Here is a 21750-nt window from a genome sequence, read left to right as displayed (position 1 = left end):
TATGACATAAATGAGTGATGTTGTTATGACATAAATGGGTGATATTGTTATGACATAAATGAGTGATGTTGTTATGACATAAATGAGCGATATTGTTATGACATAAATGAGTGATATTGTTATGACATAAATGGGTGATATTGTTATGACACAAATGAGTGATATTGTTATGACATAAATGAGTGATATTGTTATGACATAAATGGGTGATATTGTTATGACATAAATGGGTGATATTGTTATGACACAAATGAGTGATATTGTTATGACACAAATGGGTGATATTGTTATGACATAATTGGGTGATATTGTTATGACACAAATGGGTGATATTGTTATGACATAAATGGGTGATATTGTTATGACATAAATGAGTGATGTTGTTATGACATAAATGAGCGATATTGTTATGACATAAATGAGTGATATTGTTATGACATAAATGGGTGATATTGTTATAACTTAAATGGGTGATATTGTTATAACTTAAATGGGTGATATTGTTATGACTTAAATGGGTGATATTGTTATAACTTAAACGGGTGATATTGTTATGACATAAATGGGTGATATTGTTATGACATAAATGAGTGATGTTGTTATGACATAAATGAGCGATATTGTTATGACATAAATGAGTGATATTGTTATGACATAAATGGGTGATATTGTTATGACACAAATGAGTGATATTGTTATGACATAAATGAGTGATATTGTTATGACATAAATGGGTGATATTGTTATGACATAAATGGGTGATATTGTTATGACATAAATGGGTGATATTGTTATGACATAAATGAGTGATATTGTTATGACACAAATGAGTGATATTGTTATGACACAAATGAGTGATATTGTTATGACTTAAATGGGTGATGTTGTTATGACATAAATGGGTGATATTGTTATGACATAAATGAGTGATATTGTTATGACATAAATGGGTGATATTGTTATGACATAAATGGGTGATATTGTTATGACATAAATGGGTGAGATTGTTATGACATAAATGAGTGATATTGTTATGACATAAATGAGTGATATTGTTATGACACAAATGGGTGATATTGTTATGACATAAATGAGTGATGTTGTTATGACATAAATGGGTGATATTGTTATGACACAAATGGGTGATATTGTTATGACATAAATGGGTGATATTGTTATGACTTAAATGGGTGATATTGTTATAACTTAAACGGGTGATATTGTTATGACATAAATGGGTGATATTGTTATGACATAAATGAGTGATGTTGTTATGACATAAATGAGCGATATTGTTATGACATAAATGAGTGATATTGTTATGACATAAATGGGTGATATTGTTATAACTTAAATGGGTGATATTGTTATAACTTAAATGGGTGATATTGTTATGACTTAAATGGGTGATATTGTTATAACTTAAACGGGTGATATTGTTATGACATAAATGGGTGATATTGTTATGACATAAATGAGTGATGTTGTTATGACATAAATGAGCGATATTGTTATGACATAAATGAGTGATATTGTTATGACATAAATGGGTGATATTGTTATGACACAAATGAGTGATATTGTTATGACATAAATGAGTGATATTGTTATGACATAAATGGGTGATATTGTTATGACATAAATGGGTGATATTGTTATGACATAAATGGGTGATATTGTTATGACATAAATGAGTGATATTGTTATGACACAAATGAGTGATATTGTTATGACACAAATGAGTGATATTGTTATGACTTAAATGGGTGATGTTGTTATGACATAAATGGGTGATATTGTTATGACATAAATGAGTGATATTGTTATGACATAAATGGGTGATATTGTTATGACATAAATGGGTGATATTGTTATGACATAAATGGGTGATATTGTTATGACATAAATGAGTGATATTGTTATGACATAAATGAGTGATATTGTTATGACACAAATGGGTGATATTGTTATGACATAAATGAGTGATGTTGTTATGACATAAATGGGTGATATTGTTATGACACAAATGGGTGATATTGTTATGACATAAATGGGTGATATTGTTATGACACAAATGAGTGATATTGTTATGACACAAATGGGTGATATTGTTATGACATAATTGGGTGATATTGTTATGACATAAATGAGTGATGTTGTTATGACATAAATGAGCGATATTGTTATGACATAAATGAGTGATATTGTTATGACATAAATGAGTGATATTGTTATAACTTAAATGGGTGATATTGTTATAACTTAAATGGGTGATATTGTTATGACTTAAATGGGTGATATTGTTATAACTTAAACGGGTGATATTGTTATGACATAAATGGGTGATATTGTTATGACATAAATGAGTGATGCTGTTATGACATAAATGAGTGATATTGTTAAGACATAAATGAGTGATATTGTTATGACTTAAATGGGTGATATTGTTATGACATAAATGGGTGATATTGTTATGACTTAAATGGGTGATATTGTTATGACTTAAATGGGTGATATTGTTATGACTTAAATGGGTGATATTGTTATGACATAAATGAGTGATGTTGTTATGACATAAATGAGTGATATTGTTATGACATAAATGAGTGATATTGTTATGACTTAAATGGGTGATATTGTTATGATATAAATGGGTGATATTGTTATGACTTAAATGGGTGATATTGTTATGACATAAATGAGTGATATTGTTATGACATAAATGAGTGATACTGTTATTACATAAATGGGTGATATTGTTATGACATAAATGAGTGATATTGTTATGACATAAATGAGTGATATTGTTATGACATAAATGAGTGATATTGTTATGACTTAAATGGGTGATATTGTTATGATATAAATGGGTGATATTGTTATGACTTAAATGGGTGATATTGTTGTGACATAAATGAGTGATATTGTTATGACATAAATGAGTGATACTGTTATTACATAAATGGGTGATATTGTTATGACATAAATGAGTGATATTGTTATGACATAAATGAGTGATACTGTTATGATATAAATGGGTGATATTGTTATGACTTAAATGGGTGATATTGTTATGACTTAAATGGGTGATATTGTTATGACATAAATGAGTGATATTGTTATGACATAAATGAGTGATATTGTTATGACACAAATGAGTGATATTGTTATGACTTAAATGGGTGATGTTGTTATGACATAAATGGGTGATATTGTTATGACATAAATGGGTGATATTGTTATGACATAAATGGGTGATATTGTTATGATATAAATGGGTGATATTGTTATGACTTAAATGGGTGATATTGTTATGACATAAATGAGTGATATTGTTATGACATAAATGAGTGATACTGTTATTACATAAATGGGTGATATTGTTATGACATAAATGAGTGATATTGTTATGATATAAATGGGTGATATTGTTATGACTTAAATGGGTGATATTGTTATGACATAAATGGGTGATATTGTTATGACATAAATGAGTGATATTGTTATGATATAAATGGGTGATATTGTTATAACTTAAATGGGTGATATTGTTATGACTTAAATGGGTGATATTGTTATGACTTAAATGGGTGATATTGTTATGACATAAATGAGTGATGTTGTTATGACATAAATGAGTGATATTGTTATGACATAAATGAGTGACATTGTTATGACATAAATGGGTGATATTGTTATGACATAAATGAGTGATACTGTTATGATATAAATGGGTGATATTGTTATGACTTAAATGGGTGATATTGTTATGACTTAAATGGGTGATATTGTTATGACATAAATGAGTGATGTTGTTATGACATAAATGAGTGATATTGTTATGACATAAATGAGTGACATTGTTATGACATAAATGGGTGATATTGTTATGACTTAAATGGGTGATATTGTTATGACATAAATGAGTGATATTGTTATGACATAAATGAGTGATACTGTTATGACATGAATGAGTGATACTGTTATTACATAAATGGGTGATATTGTTATGACGTAAATGGGTTATATTGTTTTGACGTAAATTGATGATATTGTTATGACGTAAATGAATGATATTGTTATGACTTAAATGGGTTATATTGTTTTGACGTAAATTGATGATATTGTTATGACATAAATGGGTGATATTGTTATGACGTAAATGGGTTATATTGTTTTGACGTAAATTGATGATATTGTTATGACGTAAATGAGTGATATTGGTATAATATAAAAGAGGTAGTTTGATCTTCCCCTCAATAAAATTAGTTTATAGAGATATGCTGTATTGTAGGTGATGAACGACTTTGGTTTGGATGACAAGTTTATAATGATGCAACCGTAAACAATCATAGAAAATAGCACAAAATATGACATTGTTATTAATATCCACAGGTGGTCGCATGGACCATAGTCACCATGAAGGGATAGGGTACCATGCATTGGTAGATGGCGTTGCCTTCGAAGAGGCTATCAAGAGAGCCAGTGACATCACTAATGACGATGACACGCTCACAATCGTAACAGCTGACCATAGTTTTGCATTTGATATTCTTGGATACGCAAGTAGAGGCAATCCAATATTGGGTAAGTATTGCTCCACACGTCCCATGCATACTTCTAGCAATATTGGGTAAGTTCTACTACTCACATACCATGCATACTTCTAGCAATATTGGGTAAGTTCTACTACTCACATACCATACATACTTCTAGCAATATTGGGTAAGTATTGCTCCACACGTCCCATGCATACTTCTAGCAATATTGGGTAAGTTCTACTACTCACATCCCATGCATACTTCTAGCAATATTGGATAAGTTCTACTACTCACATACCATGCATACTTCTAGCAATATTGGGTAAGTTCTACTACTCACATACCATACATACTTCTAGCAATATTGGGTAAGTTCTACTACTCACATACCATACATACTTCTAGCAATATTGGGTAAGTTCTACTACTCACATACCATACATACTTCTAGCAATATTGGGTAAGTTCTACTACTCACATACCATACATACTTCTAGTAATATTGGGTAAGTTCTACTACTCACATACCATGCATTCTTCTAGCAATATTGGGTAAGTTCTACTACTCACATACCATACATACTTCTAGCAATATTGGGTAAGTTCTACTACTCACATACCATGCATACTTCTAGCAATATTGAGTAAGTTCTACTACTCACATACCATACATACTTCTAGCAATATTGGGTAAGTTCTACTACTCACATACCATACATACTTCTAGCAATATTGGGTAAGTTCTACTACTCACATACCATGCATTCTTCTAGCAATATTGGGTAAGTTCTACTACTCACATACCATACATACTTCTAGCAATATTGGGTAAGTTCTACTACTCACATACCATGCATACTTCTAGCAATATTGGGTAAGTTCTACTACTCACATACCATGCATACTTCTAGCAATATTGGGTAAGTTCTACTACTCACATACCATGCATACTTCTAACAATATTGAGTAAGTTCTACTACTCACATACCATACATACTTCTAGCAATATTGGGTAAGTTCTACTACTCACATACCATGCATACTTCTAGCAATATTGGGTAAGTTCTACTACTCACATACCATGCATACTTCTAACAATATTGAGTAAGTTCTACTACTCACATACCATGCATACTTCTAGCAATATTGGGTAAGTTCTACTATTAACATACCATACATACTTCTAGCAATATTGGGTAAGTTCTACTACTCACATACCATGCATACTTCTAGCAATATTGGGTAAGTTCTACTATTAACATACCATACATACTTCTAGCAATATTGGTAAGTTCTACTACTCACATACCATGCATACTTCTAGCAATATTGGGTAAGTTCTACTACTCACATACCATGCATACTTCTAGCAATATTCGGTAAGTTCTACTACTCACATACCATACATACTTCTAGCAATATTGGGTAAGTTCTACTACTCACATACCAGGCATACTTCTAGCAATATTGGTAAGTTCTACTACTAACATACCATGCATACTTCTAGCAATATTGGGTAAGTTCTACTACTCACATACCATGCATACTTCTAACAATATTGGGTAAGTTCTACTACTCACATATCATACATACTTCTAGCAATATTGGGTAAGTTCTACTACTAACATACCATGCATACTTCTAACAATATTGGGTAAGTTCTACTACTCACATACCATGCATACTTCTAGCAATATTGGGTAAGTTCTACTACTCACATATCATACATACTTCTAGCAATATTGGGTAAGTTCTACTACTAACATACCATGCATACTTCTAGCAATATTGGGTAAGTTCTACTACTCACATACCATGCATACTTCTAACAATATTGGGTAAGTTCTACTACTCACATATCATACATACTTCTAGCAATATTGGGTAAGTTCTACTACTAACATACCATGCATACTTCTAGCAATATTGGGTAAGTTCTACTACAAACATACCATGCATACTTCTAGCAATATTGGGTAAGTTCTACTACTAACATACCATACATACTTCTAGCAATATTGGGTAAGTTCTACTACTCACATACCATGCATACTTCTAGCAATATTGGGTAAGATCTACTACTCACATACCATACATACTTCTAGCAATATTGGGTAAGTTCTACTACTCACATACCATGCATACTTCTAGCAATATTGGTAAGTTCACTACTCACATACCATACATACTTCTAGCAATATTGGGTAAGTTCTACTACTCACGTACCATGCATACTTCTAGCAATATTGGGTAAGTTCTACTACTCACATACCATGCATACTTCTAACAATATTGGGTAAGCTCTACTACTCACATACCATACATACTTCTAGCAATATTGGGTAAGTTCTACTACTCACGTACCATGCACACTTCTAGCAATATTGGGTAAGTTCTACTACTAACATACCATGCATACTTCTAGCAATATTGGGTAAGTTCTACTACTCACATACCATGCATACTTCTAACAATATTGGGTAAGCTCTACTACTCACATACCATACATACTTCTAGCAATATTGGGTAAGTTCTACTACTAACATACCATGCATACTTCTAGCAATATTGGGTAAGTTCTACTACTCACATACCATGCATACTTCTAACAATATTGGGTAAGCTCTACTACTCACATACCATACATACTTCTAGCAATATTGGGCAAGTTCTACTACTCACGTACCATGCATACTTCTAGCAATATTGGGTAAGTTCTACTACTCACATACCATGCATACTTCTAGCAATATTGGGTAAGTTCTACTACTAACATACCATGCATACTTCTAGCAATATTGGGTAAGTTCTACTACTCATACACCATGCATACTTCTAGCAATATTGGGTACGTTCTACTACTCATACACCATGCATACTTCTAGCAATATTTGGTAAGTTCTACTACTCACATACCATGCATACTTCTAGCAATATTGGGTAAGTTCTACTACAAATATACCATGCATACTTCTAGCAATATTGGGTAAGTTCTACTACTAACATACAATGCATACTTCTAGCAATATTGGGTAAGTTCTACTACTCACATACCATACATACTTCTAGCAATATTGGGTAAGTTCTACTACTCACATACCATGCATTCTTCTAGCAATATTGGGTAAGTCCTACTACTCATACACCATGCATACTTCTAGCAATATTGGGTAAGTTCTACTACTCACATACCATGCATACTTGTAGCAATATTGGGTAAGTTCTACTACAAACATACCATGCATACTTCTAGCAATATTGGGTAAGTTCTACTACTCACATACCATGCATACTTCTAGCAATATTGGGTAAGTTCTACTACTCACATACCATGCATACTTCTAGCAATATTGGGTAAGTTCTACTACTCACATACCATGCATACTTCTAGCAATATTGGGTAAGTTCTACTACTAACATACCATGCATACTTCTAGCAATATTGGGTAAGTTCTACTACTCACGTACCATGCATACTTCTAGCAATATTGGGTACGTTCTACTACTCATACACCATGCATACTTCTAGCAATATTTGGTAAGTTCTACTACTCACATACCATGCATACTTCTAGCAATATTGGGTAAGTTCTACTACAAATATACCATGCATACTTCTAGCAATATTGGGTAAGTTCTACTACTAACATACAATCCATACTTCTAGCAATATTGGGTAAGTTCTACTACTCACATACCATACATACTTCTAGCAATATTGGGTAAGTTCTACTACTCACATACCATGCATTCTTCTAGCAATATTGGGTAAGTCCTACTACTCATACACCATGCATACTTCTAGCAATATTGGGTAAGTTCTACTACTCACATACCATGCATACTTGTAGCAATATTGGGTAAGTTCTACTACAAACATACCATGCATACTTCTAGCAATATTGGGTAAGTTCTACTACTCACATACCATGCATACTTCTAGCAATATTGGGTAAGTTCTACTACTCACATACCATGCATACTTCTAGCAATATTGGGTAAGTTCTACTACTCACATACCATGCATACTTCTTGCAATATTGGGTAAGATCTACTACTCACATACCATACATACTTCTAGCAATATTGGGTAAGTTCTACTACTCACATACCATGCATACTTCTAGCAATATTGGTAAGTTCTACTACTCACATACCATACATACTTCTAGCAATATTGGGTAAGTTCTACTACTAACATACCATGCATACTTCTAGCAATATTGGGTAAGTTCTACTACTCACATACCATGCATTCTTCTAGCAATATTGGGTAAGTTCTACTACTCACATACCATGCATTCTTCTAGCAATATTGGGTAAGTTCTACTACTCACATACCATACATACTTCTTGCAATATTGGGTAAGTTCTACTACTCACATACCATGCATACTTCTAGCAATATTGGGTAAGTTCTACTACTCACATACCATGCATACTTCTAGCAATATTGGGTAAGTTCTACTACTCACATACCATGCATACTTCTAGCAATATTGGGTAAGTTCTACTACTCACATACCATACATACTTCTAGCAATATTGGGTAAGTTCTACTACTCACATACCATGCATTCTTCTAGCAATATTGGGTAAGTTCTACTACTCACATACCATGCATACTTCTAGCAATATTGGGTAAGTTCTACTACTCACATACCATGCATACTTCTAGCAATATTGGGTAAGTTCTACTACAAACATACCATGCATACTTCTAGCAATATTGGGTAAGTTCTACTACTCACATACCATGCATACTTCTAGCAATATTGGGTAAGTCCTACTACTCACATACCATGCATACTTCTAGCAATATTGGGTAAGTTCTACTACTCACATACCATGCATACTTCTAGCAATATTGGGTAAGATCTACTACTCACATACCATACATACTTCTAGCAATATTGGGTAAGTTCTACTACAAACATATCATGCATACTTCTAGCAATATTGGGTAAGTTCTACTACTCACACACCATGCATACTTCTAGCAATATTGGGTAAGTTCTACTACTCACATACCATACATACTTCTAGCAATATTGGGTAAGTTCTACTACTCACATACCATGCATACTTCTAGCAATATTGGGTAAGATCTACTACTCACATACCATACATACTTCTAGCAATATTGGGTAAGTTCTACTACTCACATACCATGCATACTTCTAGCAATATTGGGTAAGTTCTACTACAAATATACCATGCATACTTCTAGCAATATTGGGTAAGTTCTACTACTAACATACCATACATACTTCTAGCAATATTGGGTAAGTTCTACTACTAACATACAATGCATACTTCTAGCAATATTGGGTAAGTTCTGCACCTCACGTACCATGCATACTTCTAGCAATATTGGGTAAGTTCTACTACTCACATACCATGCATTCTTCTAGCAATATTGGGTAAGTTCTACTACTCACATACCATGCATTCTTCTAGCAATATTGGGTAAGTTCTACTACTAACATACCATACATACTTCTAGCAATATTGAGTAAGTTCTACTACTCACTCACCATACATACTTCTAGCAATATTGGGTAAGTTCTACTACTCACATACCATGCATACTTCTAGCAATATTGGGTAAGATCTACTACTCACATACCATACATACTTCTAGCAATATTGGGTAAGTTCTACTACTCACATACCATGCATACTTCTAGCAATATTGGGTAAGTTCTACTACAAATATACCATGCATACTTCTAGCAATATTGGGTAAGTTCTACTACTAACATACCATACATACTTCTAGCAATATTGGGTAAGTTCTACTACTCACATACCATACATACTTCTAGCAATATTGGGTAAGTTCTGCACCTCACGTACCATGCATACTTCTAGCAATATTGGGTAAGTTCTACTACTAACATACAATGCATACTTCTAGCAATATTGGGTAAGTTCTGCACCTCACGTACCATGCATACTTCTAGCAATATTGGGTAAGTTCTACTACTCACATACCATGCATTCTTCTAGCAATATTGGGTAAGTTCTACTACTCACATACCATGCATACTTCTAGCAATATTGGGTAAGTTCTACCACTCACTCACCATACATACTTCTAGCAATATTGGGTAAGTTCTACTACTCACATACCATGCATACTTCTAGCAATATTGGGTAAGATCTACTACTCACATACCATACATACTTCTAGCAATATTGGGTAAGTTCTACTACTCACATACCATGCATACTTCTAGCAATATTGTGTAAGTTCTACTACAAATATACCATGCATACTTCTAGCAATATTGGGTAAGTTCTACTACTAACATACCATACATACTTCTAGCAATATTGGGTAAGTTCTGCACCTCACGTACCATGCATACTTCTAGCAATATTGGGTAAGTTCTACTACTCACATACCATACATACTTCTAGCAATATTGGGTAAGTTCTACTACTCACATACCATGCATACTTCTAGCAATATTGGGTAAGTTCTACCACTCACTCACCATACATATTTCTAGCAATATTGGGTAAGTTCTACTACTCACATACCATGCATACTTCTAGCAATATTGGGTAAGTTCTACTACTCACATACCATGCATACTTCTAGCAATATTGTGTAAGTTCTGCACCTCACGTACCATGCATTCTAGACGTTATTGGGTTGGCATTGTTTATGTTTACAGGATAGAAACACAGGAACACTTACCATGAAGACTGATAAATTTTCTTTCAAATTGCAGGTGTGAATGATATCGACGTTGACCAAAATGGTCAAACCTTCACAACTCTACATTATCCTGATGGTCCAGGTTCTCATTACACACTGGAAGCCATTAACCACACAGGACTACGACCAATTATTACCAATCCACGTATGTATTCTCAATATATTGTGTCTCGGAATATACGAATATTAATACGATTATGAGATGCTCAAGTTCAAGTATGGCTGGTCTGATTAATGAGAAGTTTGTATATGTCTGATGAGATTAATTTGATGATCAAATTCGGAATGCTAAATGATCCTCACTGGATGTGAGGGAATTACCTAAATTGTATAGGACAGATGTGGCAATCTAGGGGTTGAACATTAGAACAACTGTTCAAAAAAGTCTCTTTTTTCACTTGGTTGAGATTAGATTTTTATTTCATGGTGCATAAACAAATCTGCCACTTGTTAAGATTGTTAATTTATTTTGTTCTGTGCGTTTTTAAGTCTAAAATCTCCCATCGTGATTATTTTCGCCAATCAATCCCTCATTAGATTAAGAAAATATATATTTCAGGCTAGAATTCCGTCTATGTGATACCATGTAAACTAAAAACGAAACATGGGAATGCATATATTTGAGATATAATTAGTTGTACTAAATTATTCATCATTATTAGTAGGGGTCCAAGGAGCCGTTTTGTTTTCTTCTTCTGTCGGTGAGAAAACCGCTGATGGTGATAGTCCCTAATTTTAGCTGGTGCACCTCGTGAATTTTGATCGGTCAATTGTTTCAGCAGTCATATTTGATTGAAATTATGCCACATTCTGAGGGTCTAGGTGATCGGATTCTTTAAGGCATAGTGCAACTTAACTGCAATAGATATTCGCAATAAAATCTTTAGCGGTAACGTAATTTTTTCCGCCATGTTTTTTTCTCTAAAAAGCTGCAAAGAAACACTTCTTCAATTTGGTTTTTAAGCATCTATATGTAAAGTACATTTAAGTTTGAAATTTGATTATGGTTGGTCGCCATGCTTCTAAAGAGGAAGTAGTTTTTTCACAGATGGTATATTTACATGATTATTTTCAGGTACGACAGACAGCTTAAAAAGAATTCAGATCAATCACGCGGTTAGGCTTTTTGAATTTTCAGCAAAAATTTTGTGAATTTGTTTCTCATAATTAATTTAACCGAACAACTTGATACTTGGCATGGAGCATGCATGGGCAAAACTTTTTACCAGAAAATTTAAAAAAAAATACAAGTCACGTGGTTTGACCGCCATCTTGGATTTTAGGCAGAAAATTATTAAAATGTAGAGCATTTGTTTCTCAAGAGTGTTTCAACCGATCAACTTGACAATGTGTATATAATATTTATGAACATACCTTCTTACGAAAATTATAAAATAATTCAGTCACATGGTTTGGTCGCCGTCTTTGATTTTGGAAAAAAATGTTTGGTAATTTTTTTATTGTGTATGCTTCAACCAGTCAACTTGATATTGTGTATATAACAAGTACCTTCCATGATATAACATGCATGGCCATAGTTGCGCAAAAAATAAAATAATTTCGACGGATCACATGGTTTGCCATCTTGGATTTTAAACAAGAATACCCAAAAGTTTGGGCATATGTTTCTCATGGGTGCTTCCGCCAATCAACTTGATATTTTGTATATAAAATGTATGGCCATATAACATATTACAAGAAAAATAATATAGTTTGGCCTCCATTCTGAATTCCTTCCAAACAGGAAGTATTTTTTTACTGATGCCACAGTTATCTTCTGGCACAAACAGAATAATCCGGATAAATCACGCGACTTGGCCGCCATCTTTGATATTTGTTTCTCTGAGTGTATTGTGCAATCAATTTGATATTTTGTACGTTTGTTTGGCTTTTTAAGGGGGAAAATGACCAGTCATGTGGTTTAGACGCCAGATTGGATTGGATTTCCACATTCCGCATTTGTTTCTCACGAGTGCTTAAACTATCAATATCATAATGTATTTTTGTACATGTCAGAAGCTTGGGTGAATAAGATTAAATGTATGTCACTACAAAGCTGTTCACGGCGCAGGCGCAGACTCGGAGACGGCGGCACGACATTTTACATGGGGGCGACATCTGCTCAATTTTGAAATTTAGATATTTTGTGGCCAATTTTGCTGACATACAAGGGTTTCAGCTTTATTTGGGGGGGACGCCCCTCAAACATTTTTTTCGAGTGCCGCTGCCACTGCAGCGTTAATTATTCAAATCTTATTGATCATTTTTTACAGAGTCAAGGGATTACTTGCAGCAAGCACTGGTTCCCAATAAATGGGCCAGTCATGATGGCGAAGATGTTATGATCTATGCTAAAGGTCCCATGGCTCATCTTTTCCATAGTACGCATGAGCAGACCTACATCATGCATGCTATGCAGTACGCAGCATGTATAGGGGATGATAACACCAATCAGTGTAAATCCAAAAATGAACCAATGACATGTGGTTCCATGAACATAATGACCAATTATGGGACAATGATGTTTATTGTTTTTGGTTTATTGATGCAATCGTAAAATTTAAATATGGTGATCTTATTAATTTTTAAAAGTAGACCTTTATTGGATTAATCATACACTGATGTTAATTTCACTGATACATTTTCACACCAAATTTTATTAAATTACTTGCTTTTTTTTTTGATTAATTTGTAAAATTGATATGTTATATTCTACATTTTAAAAAAGTCTACATGCAAATACGGGAGGGTCGTCACATGCGAACGCATGGGAATTGAGTCCCACGCGATGATAACACACGCTAAAAACGCAAAGGCTCATGGGTAGACTCTTGTTTGTAAACAATAACAAGCTATAGCCATCTGACGCATGCGCAGGTGACGACTCCGCTGCTTTAATTTTATGTAACGATGCTGTTTAATGCTTGAATGTTATTTGTAACATTAATATTTGTTATCTTCTATAATTTAATGAAAGAATGACATATGCATTAATTCTACTGAACAATATCGTTTGTTCATTGACTTGATTTCATTGATTCATTTGTAACATTTATATATTATTATCTCATATAATTTAATAAAGGACTAACACATGCACTGTTATTGTTTGTTTTTATGTAAACATTGACGAATATTGGTTAAATATTCGCCAAGCAAAAAATAATAGTTTAACGGATGATAACATTTGTTGCTTGTAGATGTCACGGATTGACATACATGACAGAAAGTTCATCTGTCAATGAGCTGCACAAAACATTGTGTGGATGAAATCGCAGTGGACGGATACTCAATGGATAGAGCATAATACATGCATATGCAATGAGTACACAACGGATGCATAGTTTTCCAATGGACAGCAACATTTTACAACTTTTGCATCCACAAGTGCAGTTGGACCAGGCCTCAAGGGACTGCTAGTCTCCAAAAATTTACAAGCTATTTTCCCAAATATGACATTGTCAGTTTAAAAATGCTAATATAATTACAAATTGTATAAACAAATTCTGTAAGCTGTTGAAAGTTGCCTAAGTCTTATTTTCATGGGAAGTTTTCCACTTCCACTGGCAACAAAATATGGCAAGTGATTAACAAAATAATGAATAAACAATTGGGCAATAGTGAATACCAAACCAGATGAATTTACTACAATTTATCACATCTTTTCATTCATCCACTTTGTCGATTTCTTTAAAAATATAATGTGCACAAACTTGATCGTAAATCCACTAGTGTTGACATCCACCCAAAAGTGGCTGCTTGAACATATTGCTGAGACTAGCCTGCTAAAGGGGGCATTTCCTGACAAATTAAAGGCGGCACAAGTGACCCCCATTTTCAAAAATAGATGCGCTTATGCCAATAAACGAGCGTTTCTTCCTTGAAAATTTAAGGTCCTGACAATTAGTGTGCGTTTCGAAAGCACCACAGCACTCGATCTGATTAAAATCTGATGTAGTGTACGGGCTGTAATTATTTTGGTTATAAACTTTATTTTGATTTTATTTTGTATTACTTGTTATTAATGCCTTTATTTTATTATTTTACTTTGATTTAGAACATTCATGTCCACCATACCCATAGATTCAGCACATTTATGTCCACCGTACCCATAGATTCAGCACATTTATGCCCACCACACCCATAGATTCAGCACATTTATGCCCACCATACCTATAGATTCAGCACATTTATGTCCGCCTTACCCATAGATTCAGTACATTTATGCCCACCGTACCCATAGATTCAGCACATTTATGTCCACCGTACCCATAGATTCAGCACATTTATGTCCACCGTACCCATAGATTCAGCACATTTATGCCCACCACACCCATAGATACAGCACATTTATGCCCACCATACCCATAGATTCAGCACATTTATGTCCGCCTTACCCATAGATTCAGTACATTTATGCCCACCATACCCATAGATTCAGCACATTTATGCCCACCACACCCATAGATTCAGCACATTTATGCCCACCACACCCATGGATTTAGCACATTTATGCCCACCACACCCATAGATTCAGCACATTTATGCCCACCATACCCATAGATTCAGCACATTTATGTCCGCCTTACCCATAGATTCAGTATATTTATGCCCACCATACCCACAGATTCAGCACATTTATGCCCACCATACTCAGATTCAGCACATTTATGCCCGCCATACCCATTGATTCAGCACATTTATGTCCGTCTTACCCATAGATTCAGTACATTTATGCCCACCATACCCATAGATTTAGCACATTTATGCCCACCATACCCATAGATTTAGCACATTTATGCCCACCATACCCATAGATTCAGCACATTTATGTCCACAATACCCATAGATTTAGCACATTTATGCCCACCGTACCCATATATTCAGCACATTCATGCCCACCGTACCAATAGATTTAGCACATCTATGCCCACCGTACCCATATATTCAGCATTTATGTCCACCATACCCATATATTCAGCATTTATGTCCACCGTACCCATAGATTCAGCACATTTATGTCCGCCTTACCCATAGATTCAGTACATTTATGCCCACCATACCCATAGATTCAGCATTTATGCCCACCATACTCAGATTCAGCATATTTATGCCCACCATACCCACAGATTCAGCATTTATGCCCACCATACCCACAGATTCAGCACATTTAAGCCCACCATACCCATAGATTCAGCACATTTAAGCCCACCATACCCATAGATTCAGCACATTTATGACCACCATACCCAGATTAAGCATTTATGCCCACCATACCCACAGATTAAGCATTTATGCCCACCATACCCACAGATTCAGCATTTATGCCCACCATACCCACAGATTCAGCACATTTAAGCCCACCATACCATAGATTCAGCACATTTATGACCACCACACCCATAGATTCAGCACATTTATGTCCACCATACCCATATATTCAGTACATTTATGTCCACCATACCCATAGATTCAGCACATTTATGTCCACCATATCCATAGATTCAGCATTTATGCCCACCATACTCAGATTCAGCATATTTATGCCCACCATACCCACAGATTCAGCATTTATGCCCACCATACCCACAGATTCAGCACATTTAAGCCCACCATACCCATAGATTCAGCACATTTAAGCCCACCATACCCATAGATTCAGCACATTTATGACCACCATACCCAGATTAAGCATTTATGCCCACCATACCCACAGATTAAGCATTTATGCCCACCATACCCACAGATTCAGCATTTATGCCCACCATACCCACAGATTCAGCACATTTAAGCCCACCATACCATAGATTCAGCACATTTATGACCACCACACCCATAGATTCAGCACATTTATGTCCACCATACCCATATATTCAGTACATTTATGTCCGCCTTACCCATAGATTCAGTACATTTATGCCCACCATACCCATAGATTTAGCATTTATGCCCACCATACCCATAGATTTAGCATTTATGCCCACCATACACATAGATTCAGCGCATTCATGCCCACCATACCATAGATTTAGCACATTCATGCCCACCATACCCATAGATTTAGCACATTCATGCCCACCATACCCATAGATTCAGCATTTATGCCCAGCATACCCATAGATTCAGTATATTTATGCCCACCATACCCACAGATTCAGCACATTTATGCCCACCATACTCAGATTCAGCACATTTATGCCCGCCATACCCATTGATTCAGCACATTTATGTTCGCCTTACCCATAGATTCAGTACATTTATGCCCACCATACCCATAGATTTAGCACATTTATGCCCACCATACCCATAGATTCAGCACATTTATGTCCACAATACCCATAGATTTAGCACATTTATGCCCACAATACCCATAGATTTAGCACATTTATGCCCACCGTACCCATATATTCAGCACATTCATGCCCACCGTACCAATAGATTTAGCACATCTATGCCCACCGTACCCATATATTCAGCATTTATGTCCACCATACCCATATATTCAGCATTTATGTCCACCGTACCCATAGATTCAGCACATTTATGTCCGCCTTACCCATAGATTCAGTACATTTATGCCCACCATACCCATAGATTCAGCATTTATGCCCACCATACTCAGATTCAGCATATTTATGCCCACCATACCCACAGATTCAGCATTTATGCCCACCATACCCACAGATTCAGCACATTTAAGCCCACCATACCCATAGATTCAGCACATTTAAGCCCACCATACCCATAGATTCAGCACATTTATGACCACCATACCCAGATTAAGCATTTATGCCCACCATACCCACAGATTAAGCATTTATGCCCACCATACCCACAGATTCAGCATTTATGCCCACCATACCCACAGATTCAGCACATTTAAGCCCACCATACCATAGATTCAGCACATTTATGACCACCACACCCATAGATTCAGCACATTTATGTCCAGCATACCCATATATTCAGTACATTTATGTCCACCATGCCCATAGATTCAGCACATTTATGTCCACCATATCCATAGATTCAGCATTTATGCCCACCATACTCAGATTCAGCATATTTATGCCCACCATACCCACAGATTCAGCATTTATGCCCACCATACCCACAGATTCAGCACATTTAAGCCCACCATACCCATAGATTCAGCACATTTAAGCCCACCATACCCATAGATTCAGCACATTTATGACCACCATACCCAGATTAAGCATTTATGCCCACCATACCCACAGATTAAGCATTTATGCCCACCATACCCACAGATTCAGCATTTATGCCCACCATACCCACAGATTCAGCACATTTAAGCCCACCATACCCACAGATTCAGCACATTTAAGCCCACCATACCATAGATTCAGCACATTTATGACCACCACACCCATAGATTCAGCACATTTATGTCCACCATACCCATATATTCAGTACATTTATGTCCGCCTTACCCATAGATTCAGTACATTTATGCCCACCATACCCATAGATTTAGCATTTATGCCCACCATACCCATAGATTTAGCATTTATGCCCACCATACACATAGATTCAGCGCATTCATGCCCACCATACCATAGATTTAGCACATTCATGCCCACCATACCCATAGATTTAGCACATTCATGCCCACCATACCCATAGATTCAGCATTTATGCCCAGCATACCCATAGATTCAGTATATTTATGCCCACCATACCCACAGATTCAGCACATTTATGCCCACCATACTCAGATTCAGCACATTTATGCCCGCCATACCCATTGATTCAGCACATTTATGTTCGCCTTACCCATAGATTCAGTACATTTATGCCCACCATACCCATAGATTTAGCACATTTATGCCCACCATACCCATAGATTCAGCACATTTATGTCCACAATACCCATAGATTTAGCACATTTATGCCCACCGTACCCATAGATTTTGCACATTTATGCCCACCATACCCATATATTCAGCACATCTATGCCCACCGTACCAATAGATTTAGCACATCTATGCCCACCATACCCATATATTCAGCATTTATGTCCACCATACCCATATATTCAGCATTTATGTCCACCGTACCAATAGATTCAGCACATTTATGCCCACCACACCAATAGATTCGGCACATTTATGCCCGCCATACCCATAGATTCAGTACATTTATGCCCACCATACCCATAGATTTAGCACATTCATGCCCGCCATACCCATAGATTTAGCACATGTATGCCCACCATACCCATAGATTCAGCACATCTATGTCCACAATACCCATAGATTTAGCACATTTATGCCCACCGTACCCACAGATTCAGCACATTCATGCCCACCGTACCAATAGATTTAGCACATCTATGCCCACCGTACCCATATATTCAGCATTTATGTCCACCGTACCCATAGATTCAGCACATTTAAGCCCACCATACTCAGATTCAGCATATTTATGCCCACCATACCCACAGATTCAGCACATTTAAGCCCACCATACCCATAGATTCAGCACATTTAAGCCCACCATACCCATAGATTCAGCACATTTATGACCACCATACCCACAGATTAAGCATTTATGCCCACCATACCCACAGATTCAGCATTTATGCCCACCATACCCACAGATTCAGCACATTTAAGCCCACCATACCATAGATTCAGCACATTTATGACCACCACACCCATAGATTCAGCATATTTATGTCCACCATACCCATATATTCAGTACATTTATGTCCACCATACCCATAGATTCAGCACATTTATGTCCGCCTTACCCATAGATTCAGTACATTTATGCCCACCATACCCATAGATTTAGTATTTATGCCCACCATACACATAGATTCAGCGCATTCATGCCCACCATACCATAGATTTAGCACATTCATGCCCACCATACCCATAGATTTAGCACATTCATGCCCACCATACCCATAGATTCAGCATTTATGCCCAGCATACCCATAGATTCAGTATATTTATGCCCACCATACCCACAGATTCAGCACATTTATGCCCACCATACTCAGATTCAGCACATTTATGCCCGCCATACCCATTGATTCAGCACATTTATGTTCGCCTTACCCATAGATTCAGTACATTTATGCCCACCATACCCATAGATTTAGCACATTTATGCCCACCATACCCATAGATTCAGCACATTTATGTCCACAATACCCATAGATTTAGCACATTTATGCCCACCGTACCCATAGATTTTGCACATTTATGCCCACCATACCCATATATTCAGCACATCTATGCCCACCGTACCAATAGATTTAGCACATCTATGCCCACCATACCCATATATTCAGCATTTATGTCCACCATACCCATATATTCAGCATTTATGTCCACCGTACCAATAGATTCAGCACATTTATGCCCACCACACCAATAGATTCGGCACATTTATGCCCGCCATACCCATAGATTCAGTACATTTATGCCCACCATACCCATAGATTTAGCACATTCATGCCCGCCATACCCATAGATTTAGCACATGTATGCCCACCATACCCATAGATTCAGCACATCTATGTCCACAATACCCATAGATTTAGCACATTTATGCCCACCGTACCCACAGATTCAGCACATTCATGCCCACCGTACCAATAGATTTAGCACATCTATGCCCACCGTACCCATATATTCAGCATTTATGTCCACCGTACCCATAGATTCAGCACATTTAAGCCCACCATACTCAGATTCAGCATATTTATGCCCACCATACCCACAGATTCAGCACATTTAAGCCCACCATACCCATAGATTCAGCACATTTAAGCCCACCATACCCATAGATTCAGCACATTTATGACCACCATACCCACAGATTAAGCATTTATGCCCACCATACCCACAGATTCAGCATTTATGCCCACCATACCCACAGATTCAGCACATTTAAGCCCACCATACCATAGATTCAGCACATTTATGACCACCACACCCATATATTCAGTACATTTATGTCCACCATACCCATAGATTCAGCATATTTATGCCCACCATACCCACAGATTCAGCATTTATGCCCACCATACCCACAGATTCAGCACATTTAAGCCCACCATACCCATAGATTCAGCACATTTAAGCCCACCATACCCATAGATTCAGCACATTTATGACCACCATACCCAGATTAAGCATTTATGCCCACCATACCCACAGATTAAGCATTTATGCCCACCATACCCACAGATTCAGCATTTATGCCCACCATACCCACAGATTCAGCACATTTAAGCCCACCATACCATAGATTCAGCACATTTATGACCACCACACCCATAGATTCAGCACATTTATGTCCACCATACCCATATATTCAGTACATTTATGTCCGCCTTACCCATAGATTCAGTACATTTATGCCCACCATACCCATAGATTTAGCATTTATGCCCACCATACCCATAGATTTAGCATTTATGCCCACCATACACATAGATTC

General features: G+C 36.2%; 1 protein-coding gene across 1 annotated transcript in view; it reads left to right on the top strand.

Moving 5' to 3' along the window:
- Positions 1-14370, top strand: part of LOC100313548 (alkaline phosphatase) — a 31637-nt gene extending 17267 nt beyond the window's left edge. Inside the window, 3 exon segments of the mRNA NM_001168027.1 lie at positions 4396-4587; positions 11285-11416; positions 13545-14370. Coding sequence (NP_001161499.1) covers positions 4396-4587; positions 11285-11416; positions 13545-13828 — 608 coding nt within the window. The 3' untranslated portion in view covers positions 13829-14370.
- The last annotated feature ends 7380 nt before the right edge of the window (positions 14371-21750 follow it).

The sequence above is a fragment of the Saccoglossus kowalevskii genome, chromosome 13 (genome assembly GCF_978046115.1).
Source record: "Saccoglossus kowalevskii chromosome 13, keSacKowa6.1, whole genome shotgun sequence".
Classification (NCBI taxonomy): Eukaryota; Metazoa; Hemichordata; class Enteropneusta; family Harrimaniidae; genus Saccoglossus; species Saccoglossus kowalevskii.
Note: the sequence above shows the minus strand (reverse complement) of the source record. Positions and strands in the feature narration are given on the sequence as shown.